The 11,032-nt window shown below is 34.8% G+C and overlaps 1 protein-coding gene across 1 annotated transcript; it reads left to right on the plus strand.

The window, feature by feature from the left end:
• Positions 1 to 1,156: 1,156 nt before the first annotated feature.
• On the plus strand, positions 1,157 to 3,376 carry LOC113768846 (WEB family protein At1g12150-like). The gene is made up of 2 exons (XM_027313352.1): positions 1,157 to 1,258; positions 1,534 to 3,376. Exons 1-2 carry the CDS (start codon positions 1,157 to 1,159, stop codon positions 3,214 to 3,216), a joined length of 1,785 nt encoding a protein of 594 aa, XP_027169153.1. The 3' UTR covers positions 3,217 to 3,376.
• Positions 3,377 to 11,032: the final 7,656 nt, after the last annotated feature.

Genomic DNA, 11,032 nt, shown 5'->3' on the forward strand with positions numbered 1-11,032 from the left:
GTTCTAATTTATAACTCTTGAACCACATTAAAGTCTTTTTTGCTTATGTGTATAAATGAATTGAGCTCAAATTTAGAGTCCTAACAAATTTTTAGTTAAAGATAAAGCTCATGTGCATTGTCAAGTAAAACTTGACCTTGGCATATACTATCTAAGACATAAAAAAAGATTGAAACATGTGTAAACCTTTCGAGCTTTCTAAAAAGTTCTCGTACCGGCAAAATTTTGTATATATATGCCCTTCAACATTGGCAAAAAAAAATTTTTTAAAAATGAAAATCAATTAAAATTTGCTCTTTTTCTTCTTCTTTTCATGAATTGTGGTCTACTAATTAATGTGGCATAATGCTAGGGGCTGTGTCTCCAAATGGTGGTCATGCAAGACATCGAGTTTTCTGGTAGTAATGTTTATATGGAATTTCGCCAGCTTTTTGTAGTAACTACGTCTAGAGTTTACAAGACATTTGCCTTGTGTATTGTTGATGGTAATTAAACAACAAGAAGACAGTTCCAAAACTGCAAAGGAGCCAAAAGACGGTTAACAAAGAGTTAAGAATTGTCGTCTGGCCAGACCAAAGACAGAAATCAGTAGTTTCAGAAGTAAAAAAAAGAGTTGTCCTAGGACGACTTTTACAATGTTTTTTGAGGTTTATCAAATCTTTAGTTATCTGTTTCAATGCATGAATATGTCTGGAGTGTCCTATGAAAACAAAAATCCGGCCCATCGATTCCTCCAGCATACAAAGATTAGGATATCTTGGTATCCCCATGTAATAGAGACCTCATATATCTTCATCTAATTTCATCCTTTTTTCCCAATAGCAGGTTTGAATTCTGTTGCTCTCTGCGCAGTTTTATATATTCATTTTTTTTCCACGTATCTGTTATTCATTCAAGGTTGCAATTCTTCTGTATTGGGATTCCATCATGCATACTAATATTTGGATACCAAAAGTGCACGTCACTTATCATATGCACACTTTGTATTAGCAGATTTTTTTTCTGTAATGCTGGTAGAAGTACATATAGTCTCAGTCTTGACAAATTTCTGTTTTCTTGATTAACGATGCATTTGGATTTCAAAGCCGGACAAGCATTGAAATCGAATTGATTTTCTGTGACTTAAATTCCTTTCCAGGATTATCTAGGACTAAAGATGGCAGAGATTGATACGAAGTCGATTGAGTCTGTCCAAGCTGCAATTTCTTTATTTGGTGGAGAAAATGACCAGAGAAAAAACAGGCCTATCTGTAAGGAAGTAAGTTCGTCTAGGCTCCCTCAGATATTCATGCTCGACGCTCAATTTTATGTTGTATATTTTCCTAATTCTTAGTCACTGATTTGGCAACAGATATGTTGATTATGTCTGGAAAACTTTAACTGCAGATAAGATTTAGTTGTGAAATGAATTCGAAATGACATTCCAATTTATGATCTATCAGCTATATATCTGCAGAAAGTCTGAACTGTGAATGTTCTTGTGGCTGCTAGTCATTAATTTTCATTATGTTCTTGTATTCTTTTAATTGACAGGAATTGGACAAAGAAAATGAGCTGGAGAACCTGTTGAAAGACTTGGCAAATGTAAAAGTTCAATTGGAAGCAAAGGATTCTGCCTACAAGCAAGCCCTTCTGAAGTTGGATCACTATCAAAAAACATCTGATGAACTGTCTACCCTCCTAAAGAATTCTGAACTTGAGAAAGATACTTTAACAAATGACTGCAAAGAATCTCGAATCTGCATAGGTGAATTGGAATCAACAGTTAAGGAGATGGCTAATCAGATTGCTGAGTCCGTCAACATACGTGAGCAGCTTTCACATGTTCTGATTGAGTTAAAGGATACTCAAGGACAACTTCTGACATCGGAAATAGAACTTGCAGCAGCAAAGGATGCAAAGTTTGAGTTCTTGACAAAATTAGAAGTAGTGGAAACTGCCTTTAGCTTGGAGAAGTTAAAGACAGATGAACTTTTGAGGCATGTGACAGAGCTTAATGAAACAATTATGCATCTGAAGATGGCGGCAGCTGAAGCAGAGGACGAAAAGAATGCAGTAATATCAGAAAAAGAGGAAGAAATACAACTGGCAGAAGCTGCAGTAACTCAAATACAGCAACAGCTAGAATCTGTGACAGAACAACTTGAACTGACGCATTATTTGGAGAAACAGTTCTTAGACAAGTCTGCATTAGTTGATTCACTGCAAGCGGAACTTCAAAAGGCAAATGCCCTTCACAGTTCTTCTGAGAAAGTTGCGTTCGATGCCCTTTGCGAACTAAACCAGTTGAAAGCAGATTTGGAACTGAAGGAAGAGAAGAATATGGGTCAGGCTGTTTACATCACCTTGCTAGAGAATGAGCTCAAGGAGCTAAAGATGGAACACAGTAAAGCAAATGAGGATATCCTAAGGCTGGTTAGAAATGCTGAAGAGATGAGAAGGGAATTGGAGAAGACAACAGGTGAGATGACTGAGGCTAGTGAAAAGGAGAATGAAGCACAAGTTGAGATAGCAAAGCTGAAAGCTGAGCTCCATAAAGGAAGGTCAAAAATTGCTGCTGCTGTGGCTGCTGAAGAAAGGGCGAAGACTGAAAAGTCTGCTGTCTATGCTGCACTACAACAACTAGCAGTGGAAGCTGAAGAAGCCAAGCAGAAGTATCGACAGTTAAAAGCATCTGGTAAACTTCCCGAAGAAAGTGGAAGCTTTTTTCCATTCAAAATCCAGCACGAATATTCGACTCAGTCAAGGGAAGATTCAAATTGTGAGTCAAAAGCTGGTAATGAAGAAAGTGACAATATGAAGACAGATGTCCAAGTGACAATTCTTAAGGAGGAATATGAAAGTTTAGTGAAAAAGGCCAAACAGGCAGACACTTTTCTGAAGCCAGGGCTCGAAGATAGCCATCAGTCAGAGAATTTAAAGAAAGAGCTCGAAATTGCAACAGGAAAGATTGCAGAGTTCAGGATGCGGGCTGAACAGGCAATAAGCAGAGCTGATGCTGCAGAGAGAGCTAAATTAGAACTGGAGGAACAGATAAAGAAGTTGAAGGAACGTAAGGCCAGGAGAAAAGCTGCTTTAACAGCATTGCGTGAGGTCTCAGTTTCGAAAGAAATTAAGGAGGTGTCAAGTTCAAAGGAAACTAGTAACACTTTCAGATATTACAATGGTCCAAAAGTTTATCAGCCTCTTGGTAAGGTTCTAAATATGAAATTCTAGTAATAAAAGGGTGCACCCTGAGTCTCAAAGGAAAGAAGTTTCGTCTCATTAACTCTGTGCTGCTACATTGCTTAACCAGTTGTTTTATCATTGCAACTTGGTTGATCAATGTTAAAAAGAATGTTGTTTGCATGGAAATATTTAGTCAGGAATTTTTGGTAAAAACTTCATCTACTAATTGTACATGTAATTGATGATTGATTTCTTGCTTAAGATTGCAAAATCAATCGAAAGCCTTTATTTTGGCACTTCCATACTCTTTAGTGATAGTGAATAATTGCTCATCATTCTATCATCTGTTCCTAGTTTGCAACCTTTGTCTTTGGTAAGCCAAAGATCAACATTAAAGATCAAATAGGTACAGCTGTGGGAAATAATCTCCTAGTTCTGGGGGAACATTTTCAAACAAAACATAAGAAGAACTCAGGCTTGGATCTCAGCAAAAGCACCTGCACACAATTGACCTTTCCTAGGAGGTTTATGGAGCCTGATGTCTGGATTTTCCACATAATCTATCAGCGTTCCAAGATAATAGAAACAAATTAATTAACGGGAATCTAAATATCCTCAGCACTAATCTACACAAGAAGGTAACTAAAGTTAATAGAAGTACCAATAATAAGTCCATCAAGTAAGCCCCAAGGTTCTATTGCAACACCGGTTGAATATCCCAGATTTTCATCCAAACCCTTGATCCATATAGTTTTGACATAAGATTGAGATACATGTTTGTGAGGCCAGCTGCACAAGCCTTCAGCCTATCGAATAACTGCCACTTACATAATATCAAGTAGTAGATTCAACCAAGAAAAGGCTAAGGAATAGAATTGAAAAATGGTTATTGTTTAACACATCTGATTGTAAATGCAACTAAGCTTAGCACAAGAACCAGACAATGTGGGAATGATACAAAGGAATCTATGAGAAAAGTATGCTTTTGAGTCGGTTATTCTGGAGAATATGTTGAAGAATTATACCTTCATTCAAATTTCATTCAAATTATTGGTATACTAGTCATACAACACTAACTCAAGCCATTTGCAGAATATGCATTGCCCTTCTAGTTATTTGGCAAGCAATTCCCCTTCTAATAGGGTAAGAAACTGTTCCAGGAAAGGAAGTTTCTTTTTCCTGTAAGGTATGCTGGTCATATCTGCTGTTATTCCCAAAGTACTCAATGGTACAACTTGCATGTTCATGCATATTCTCAAATCCATCACATACTTAAATATTTGGATTCAAAGGTAAAAGTTCTGAGGTTTGCAATCCCTAGTCACCATGCATCTTTTTACATCACATCCAGCACCTTGGCTAGTTATCAAATGATTTCACAAAGAATAAAAAACATTAAAATCAGCTGATGATCAGTAGTACTCTTTAATTTCATGTTGAGAAAAATGTTAGAAAGCCACTCTAAAAAGTTGCTTTCATTAGTGCTGCTTTCGTATTTATTAAAAATTTAACGATCCTAAACATTTCAATCAGAGACAGAATCCAGCTTGAATGAATCTTTCCTAGTGTATGTATACACAGTGCCATTGATGGCTTCAAATGACATATAAACCAATTGAAAAACATTTCAATCATCTTCAGTATTTGGAGCTAGTACACAAAATTTATCAAATTTAAAGCCTTAGGAATACCTTTAAAAATGGCTCCATACCAATGCTGACACAAACCTTTTATTTGTATACTATTGGCACGTAGTGCCTGCACCTCAGAAATAGAACACTTTCTGACTGCATTTAGCATTGATGGAAAATGATGGTTTTTCCCATTGATTTAATAATAATCACCCTAATTTCATCTGGTGAAATGGAAAATTTCATGATTGTTTATTTGCATCTACTTGTCACATTCCGTGCAACCTCAAAAAAGTAGCTTATCTATTCTTCAGTTAATTGTCTTTTCTGTTTTTCTATACGGCAAATAATTTTATAAAACATGTTTTCATCTCCATTAAGTCTCTGTGCTGTTATAAGGTACCACAAAAATTTAACAAAAATCTGAGTAATCCGAATTTGCAACACTTAAGTAGAATATAGAGTTAGTTCGATTTGTGTATTGAAAAAAAATAAATAAAATTTAGGTATAAAAGCAGGCGAGAATGTAATAAAAGAAATTTGATTTTTTGAAAATTACAATCTAAAATTAGGTAAAATAACCAAAAAAAAAAAGCATTTATTTAGTTGCCAGAAACAACTATATAGGATTAAGCTTAATGATTGTGCCCTTCTTTCCTCAAAAAGATTGAAGGAGAAAAGGGAAAAAGAGCTTCGCTTCCACATCGAGTTAATATAAAAAAAAAAAAAAAACAAGTGAAATGCTTCGCTTCTCAAATGTAGGAGGACTTTGTCTACAAGCTGCAATGTTCATAAAGAAAATGCATCAATCTTGATGTAGTCTATGTGAACTCTCTTTTGTATTGAACAAAATTAATCAAAGATAATAATTTTATAGGAAATAAATTTCAAATTTCCACTGCACATACATATTTGGAAATTGTTTCCTTACCGTGATATTAGACTCAACTTTGATTAATCAATGTGATAAATTTACATTTTATTTATCACGAATGATATACAGTATACTATGTGTTGGGCTTGTGGTCTAGTCCATTTGGTGGTCCAAATCACAAAATAAAAGCCCATTAGGTTGAATTCAAAATTTGACTTGGAAAAGTTGACTAGTACTTTTCTTTCTTAAAAAACAAAGATATAAGTTTCAGTTGTGAGATTCATCAACTGAAGAAGAAAAAAAATTCAGCCACTGTTTTTCTTTTCTTGGTGAGGAACAAAGAGAGAGAAATTGGGGAGAGAAACTAGAGAGAGAAACAACTTCAAGATCTTGATTGGAGGGTGATTCGAAACTTAATTGAGACGAAATTTTACCCACATGACTCTCTCGTCAAATTCTACCCATCTACTGATTCAAATTTTGGATTTCCTTTTCATTTGGTAACACCCTTCCAAATCCACTTTTGTGACGGTTATAATTTTTGGGGGTGATTTTGTAACAATTTCGCTTGGTTGATATTGGTAATAGGGAAATAACCCACTATCCAAACAAACCTATTATCCGAATATTTCGGGTAGATCTATGTATTCCCATTATTATGATAGTGGAGTTTTTGATTGGACTAGGTCCCATGATTTTTTTTAATTTGGATTTTTCACGTTAAAAATCTTGGTGTCCTTTACCTTTTATTTTTCTGCATTTTATTATTATTGTTGACATCGTTGTTTGGTGATTTGATTTATTCCTATTTTAACTGGTACTTGAAAAAAGAGTAATTTGTTCTAGATTAACTCTGATATTGTGTTCTTGCACCGGTACCATTTTTCCAACAGAGTGGGATCAGAGCAGCGTGGCTACTCATTTGTACTAGTTAAAATGGATGATTCTGAAAGTAGTTGTATGATAAAATTGAATGCAACTAATTATTCAATTTGAAAGTCTAGAATGGAAAACTACCTGTGTTGTAGAGATTTGTTTGAGTCTATTCTAGGAGATAAGGGTAGGCTAAATGATATAGTGATGAAAAGTGGGCTGTTATGCACAGAAAAACTGTTGGTAATATTAGAATGTGGATTGATTAGAATATTTTTCAACGCTTTGCTAATGAAACTAGAGCTGATATACTGTGAAAAAAGTTAGAGGGTATGTACAAAAAAAAAATCGATTTAAATAAGCCTCTTGTCTTAAACCAATTACTCGGATGAGATACAAATATGGTGCAAATATGACTGAACATTTCAGTAATTTTCAGGGTTTGATAAACCAAACAGCTACGTTGAATTTGAGCTTGGATTATGAAGTGCAAACTTTGCTATTGCTCAGTTCACTGTCGGATAGTTGGGAGACGATGGTGGTTTCTATCAGTAATTCAATTTCGAATGATGTGCTGACCATGGATATAGCAAAAGAGGCTATGATGAATGAAGAACTCAAGAGGAAGGAACAAGAAATTATGAATTAATCCCAAGCCCTGGTGATAGAAAAGAAAGAATGAAGGGAGAGAAGCAAAAATAGAAGACCCTACAACAAGAATGACAGATCCAGATGCAGATCTGAGTCACGAAAAAATGATACATGCTTTTATTGTAAAAAGAATGGGCATTATATGAAGGACTGTAGAATCTTACAACGGGAACAAGTTAAAAAAAAAAAGAGCAAAGGCAAGGTGAAAGAAAAAGATAATGAAGAGACTACAGCAGTTATGGTAGCTCATGATGATATGTTTGTGTTATGTGATGATGGTCATATGAATATTACCCTTCATGACAGTGAATGGGTAGTTGATTCGGATACATTCTACCATATTGCTCCTCATAGGTATTTTTTTCTTAACTTACATTGAAGGAGACTTTGACTATGTTATATTGAGGAATGAGGTTTCAGACAAAATTATTAGTATGGGAGACATATATTTGAACACAAATATCGGGTGCTAGTTAGTCTTGAAAAATGTTGGATATGTTTCTGATATTGGCCTTAATCTTGTTTCTGTAGAAAAATTTGATGATGAGGGTTACCATAACTCATAAGGTGGACGCAAATGAAAACTCAGCAACCAAAATCTCGTTGTTACCAAAGGAAAAAAACAGAGTACCCTCTACTTGATCCAAGCCAAGTTGGGGAAAGGAGAAGTGAATACAATTCGTAATTCGATTTGGGTACATGAGTGAAAAGAGAATTCAGACACTTATTCTCAAGCAGTTTCTACCTGAATCAGAGGTAATGCACTTAAACTTTGTGTTGGCTATATTTATGAAAAACAACACAAAGTTGCATTTCAAAAATTTTCTCTATCTAGAAAATTGAATCCATTAGAATTGGTGCACACTGATGTTTGCTATATGAAAGATAGGTCTCTTGATGGTGCTGTTTATGTTGTACTTTTGTTGATGACTTTACTAGAAAAGTTTGGTATTTTGCTTTGAAATCCAAAGATTAGATTTTGGATGTGTTCAAAGATTTTCATAACAAAATTGAGAGAGAGATTGGCAAGCACTTAAAGTGTGTTCGTGTTGACAATAGAGGTGAGTATAGGAGACCGTTTGAAAACTATTGCAAGTCCTATGTGATCAGACTAAAAAAGACAGTACCAAAAATTCCTCAAGAGAATGGAATAGCAAAGAGGATGAACAGATCCATCACTGAGCGGGTCAGATGCATGCTCTCTAATGCTAAATTATCAAAATCATTTGGGGTGAAACAATAAGGACTGCAGTTGATTTGATTAATTTTTTTCAGTCAGTTTCTTTGGATGGTGATATCCCAAAAAGAGTATGGACGGGGAAAGATATGTCTTTTAAACATTTGAGAGTTTTTTATTGTCAGACATTTTTTCATATTCCCACAGATGAAAGGTCAAAATTTGATGTGAAATCAAAATTTTCTTGGGTTATGAGCATGAAATTTTTGGTTATAAACTGTATGATCCTATTGAAAAGAAAGTGATCAGAAGTAGAGATGTTGTCTTCCTTGAAAATCAAACCATTGAGAATATTGATAAAGATGACAAGCCAAGATCCTCGAATGACATTCCTACTAGTTTAGATCCAAATCCAGTTTCTTCAGTACTAGTACCAGTTGGTTTTGATTATGGGAGAGTTGAGATAGAGCAGAGAGAGGATATTGATGGTAATGATATTGCTACTGATGAACTTGAGCAATAGACACCACCAACTTCACCACCTCCACCACAAGATGAGTCTAGGAGATTTAACAAAGAAATGAGACCTTCTAGCAGATACAATCTTAATGAGTATGTGTTGCTGACAGATGTAAAAAAATGGGTCTATAGGTTGAAGACTCAAGAGCATAGTGCATAGTCAAAATATACGGTAAGATTGATTATGAAGGGATTCAGTCAGAAGAGAGGTGTAGATTTTGAGAAAATTTTCTCTGTTATGATAAAGATGTCATCAATCCGAGTTGTTCTTGGAATTGTAGTTAACTTGAATTTAGAGATTGAACAACTTGATGTAAAAATAGTTTTCCTACATGGTGATTTGGAAGAAAAAATTTATATGGACCAATCGAAGGGGTTCAAAAACTGTGGCAAAGAGAATCTTGTATGCCGTCTAAGAAAGAATTTGTATGGATTGAAACAGGCGTCAAGACAGTGGTACAAAAAATTTGACTCCTTTATGATGAATCATGAGTACCATAGGACTACATCTGATCATTGTGTCTATGTGAAGAATTTTTCTGATGGTGATTTTATTATTCTCTTACAATATGTTGATGACATGCTGACTGTTAGCCGTGATGCTATGAAAATTGACAAGTTGAAAAATGAGCTAAGTAAATCTTTTGCAATGAAAGATTTGGGTCCGACTAAACGATTCTTGGAATGAAAATCTCTCGAGACAAGCATAGTAAAAAATTTTGGTTGTCGTAGAAAAAGTACATTGAGAAGGTGTTTGACAAGTTTAACATGAATAAAACTAAGGAAGTCTCTATTCTATTTGCAGGTCACTTCAAGTTAAGTATTAAGCAGTGTCCTACAAGTGAAAAAATTAAAGAAGACGTGAAAAAATTCCTTATGCATCAACTGTTGGTAGTTTGATGAATGCTATGGTTTGCACTAAATCAGATATAGCTCATGCAGTTGGGGTAGTCAGTCGATATCTTTTCAATCTTGGTAAGGAGCATTAGAATGCTATCAAATGGATCCTTAGATATCTCAAGAAAACTTCCAAATTGTGTTTGTACTTCGACAATGATAGGACCATGCTAGATGAGTACACCGGTGCAGATATGGCAAGTGATCTCGACAATGGGAAGTCCACATCTAGGTACTTGATGATTTTTGCAAGGGGAGTAGTGTTATGGCAAAATAACTTATAGAAATGTATCGCCCTTTTCGGTATGGAGGCAGAGTACATTGCAACCACTGAAGCATGCAAGGTGACTCTTTGGTTACAGAAATTCCATCAGGAGTTGAGTATGAAACAAGAGAAGTATAGTTTTCATTATAACAGTTAGAATGCCATTCATTTGTGTAAGAATTCTGCATTTCACTCTCGGTCCACACACATTGATGTGGATATCATTGGATCGAGATGTATTAGGTTTCAAGTTATTGATACTTGAGAAAGTTCACACTAATGACAATGGTGCTGATATGCTGACTAATGCATTGTTTAGGGAAAAACTCTTATTTTGTAGACAAGCAGGTTTGGTGGAGCCTCTCAAATGAGTTGGAGGGGGAGATTGTTCGGCTTGTGGTCCAGCCCATTTGGTGGGCCAAACCACAAAACAAAAGCCCATTAGGTTAAAGTCAAAATTTAACTTCGAAAACTTTGACTAATACTTTTCTTTCTTGGAAAACAAATATATAAGCTTCAACTACGAGATTCATTGGAGCGATTGATCACTACAAATGAAGCTCTTATGTTGACTTGTCTTTGTATCAATTTGCTAATGAAATTTACTATATATATATATATATATAAAGTTATTAAAAAATAATCAACTTATAAGAAACAAAATTTTAATTTTGCAATAATTTCATAAATCTCCTTTGAGATTTGTCACGATTGCAGTCGCCTCCTTGAGGTTTGAAAAATTATAGAAACCTCCCCTAGAAAGTATATTTTGGTAACGTGGTGATGTAAGTACAAAAAGTCTAACAAATATCCTATATTGTCCCTATTTGATTTACAAAATAAATTAAAAGACAAAAGACATCAAATATCAGCATTACTTGCTAAGTAAAAAAAATTTTAAAGTAGTTCTTTGCAGCAAAATTTAGGCTATATTTTAAGGCATCATTTTTTAATATTTGGACTTCTTTTTTTTCCCT

The sequence above is a fragment of the Coffea eugenioides genome, chromosome 4 (genome assembly GCF_003713205.1).
Source record: "Coffea eugenioides isolate CCC68of chromosome 4, Ceug_1.0, whole genome shotgun sequence".
Taxonomy (NCBI): domain Eukaryota; kingdom Viridiplantae; phylum Streptophyta; class Magnoliopsida; order Gentianales; family Rubiaceae; genus Coffea; species Coffea eugenioides.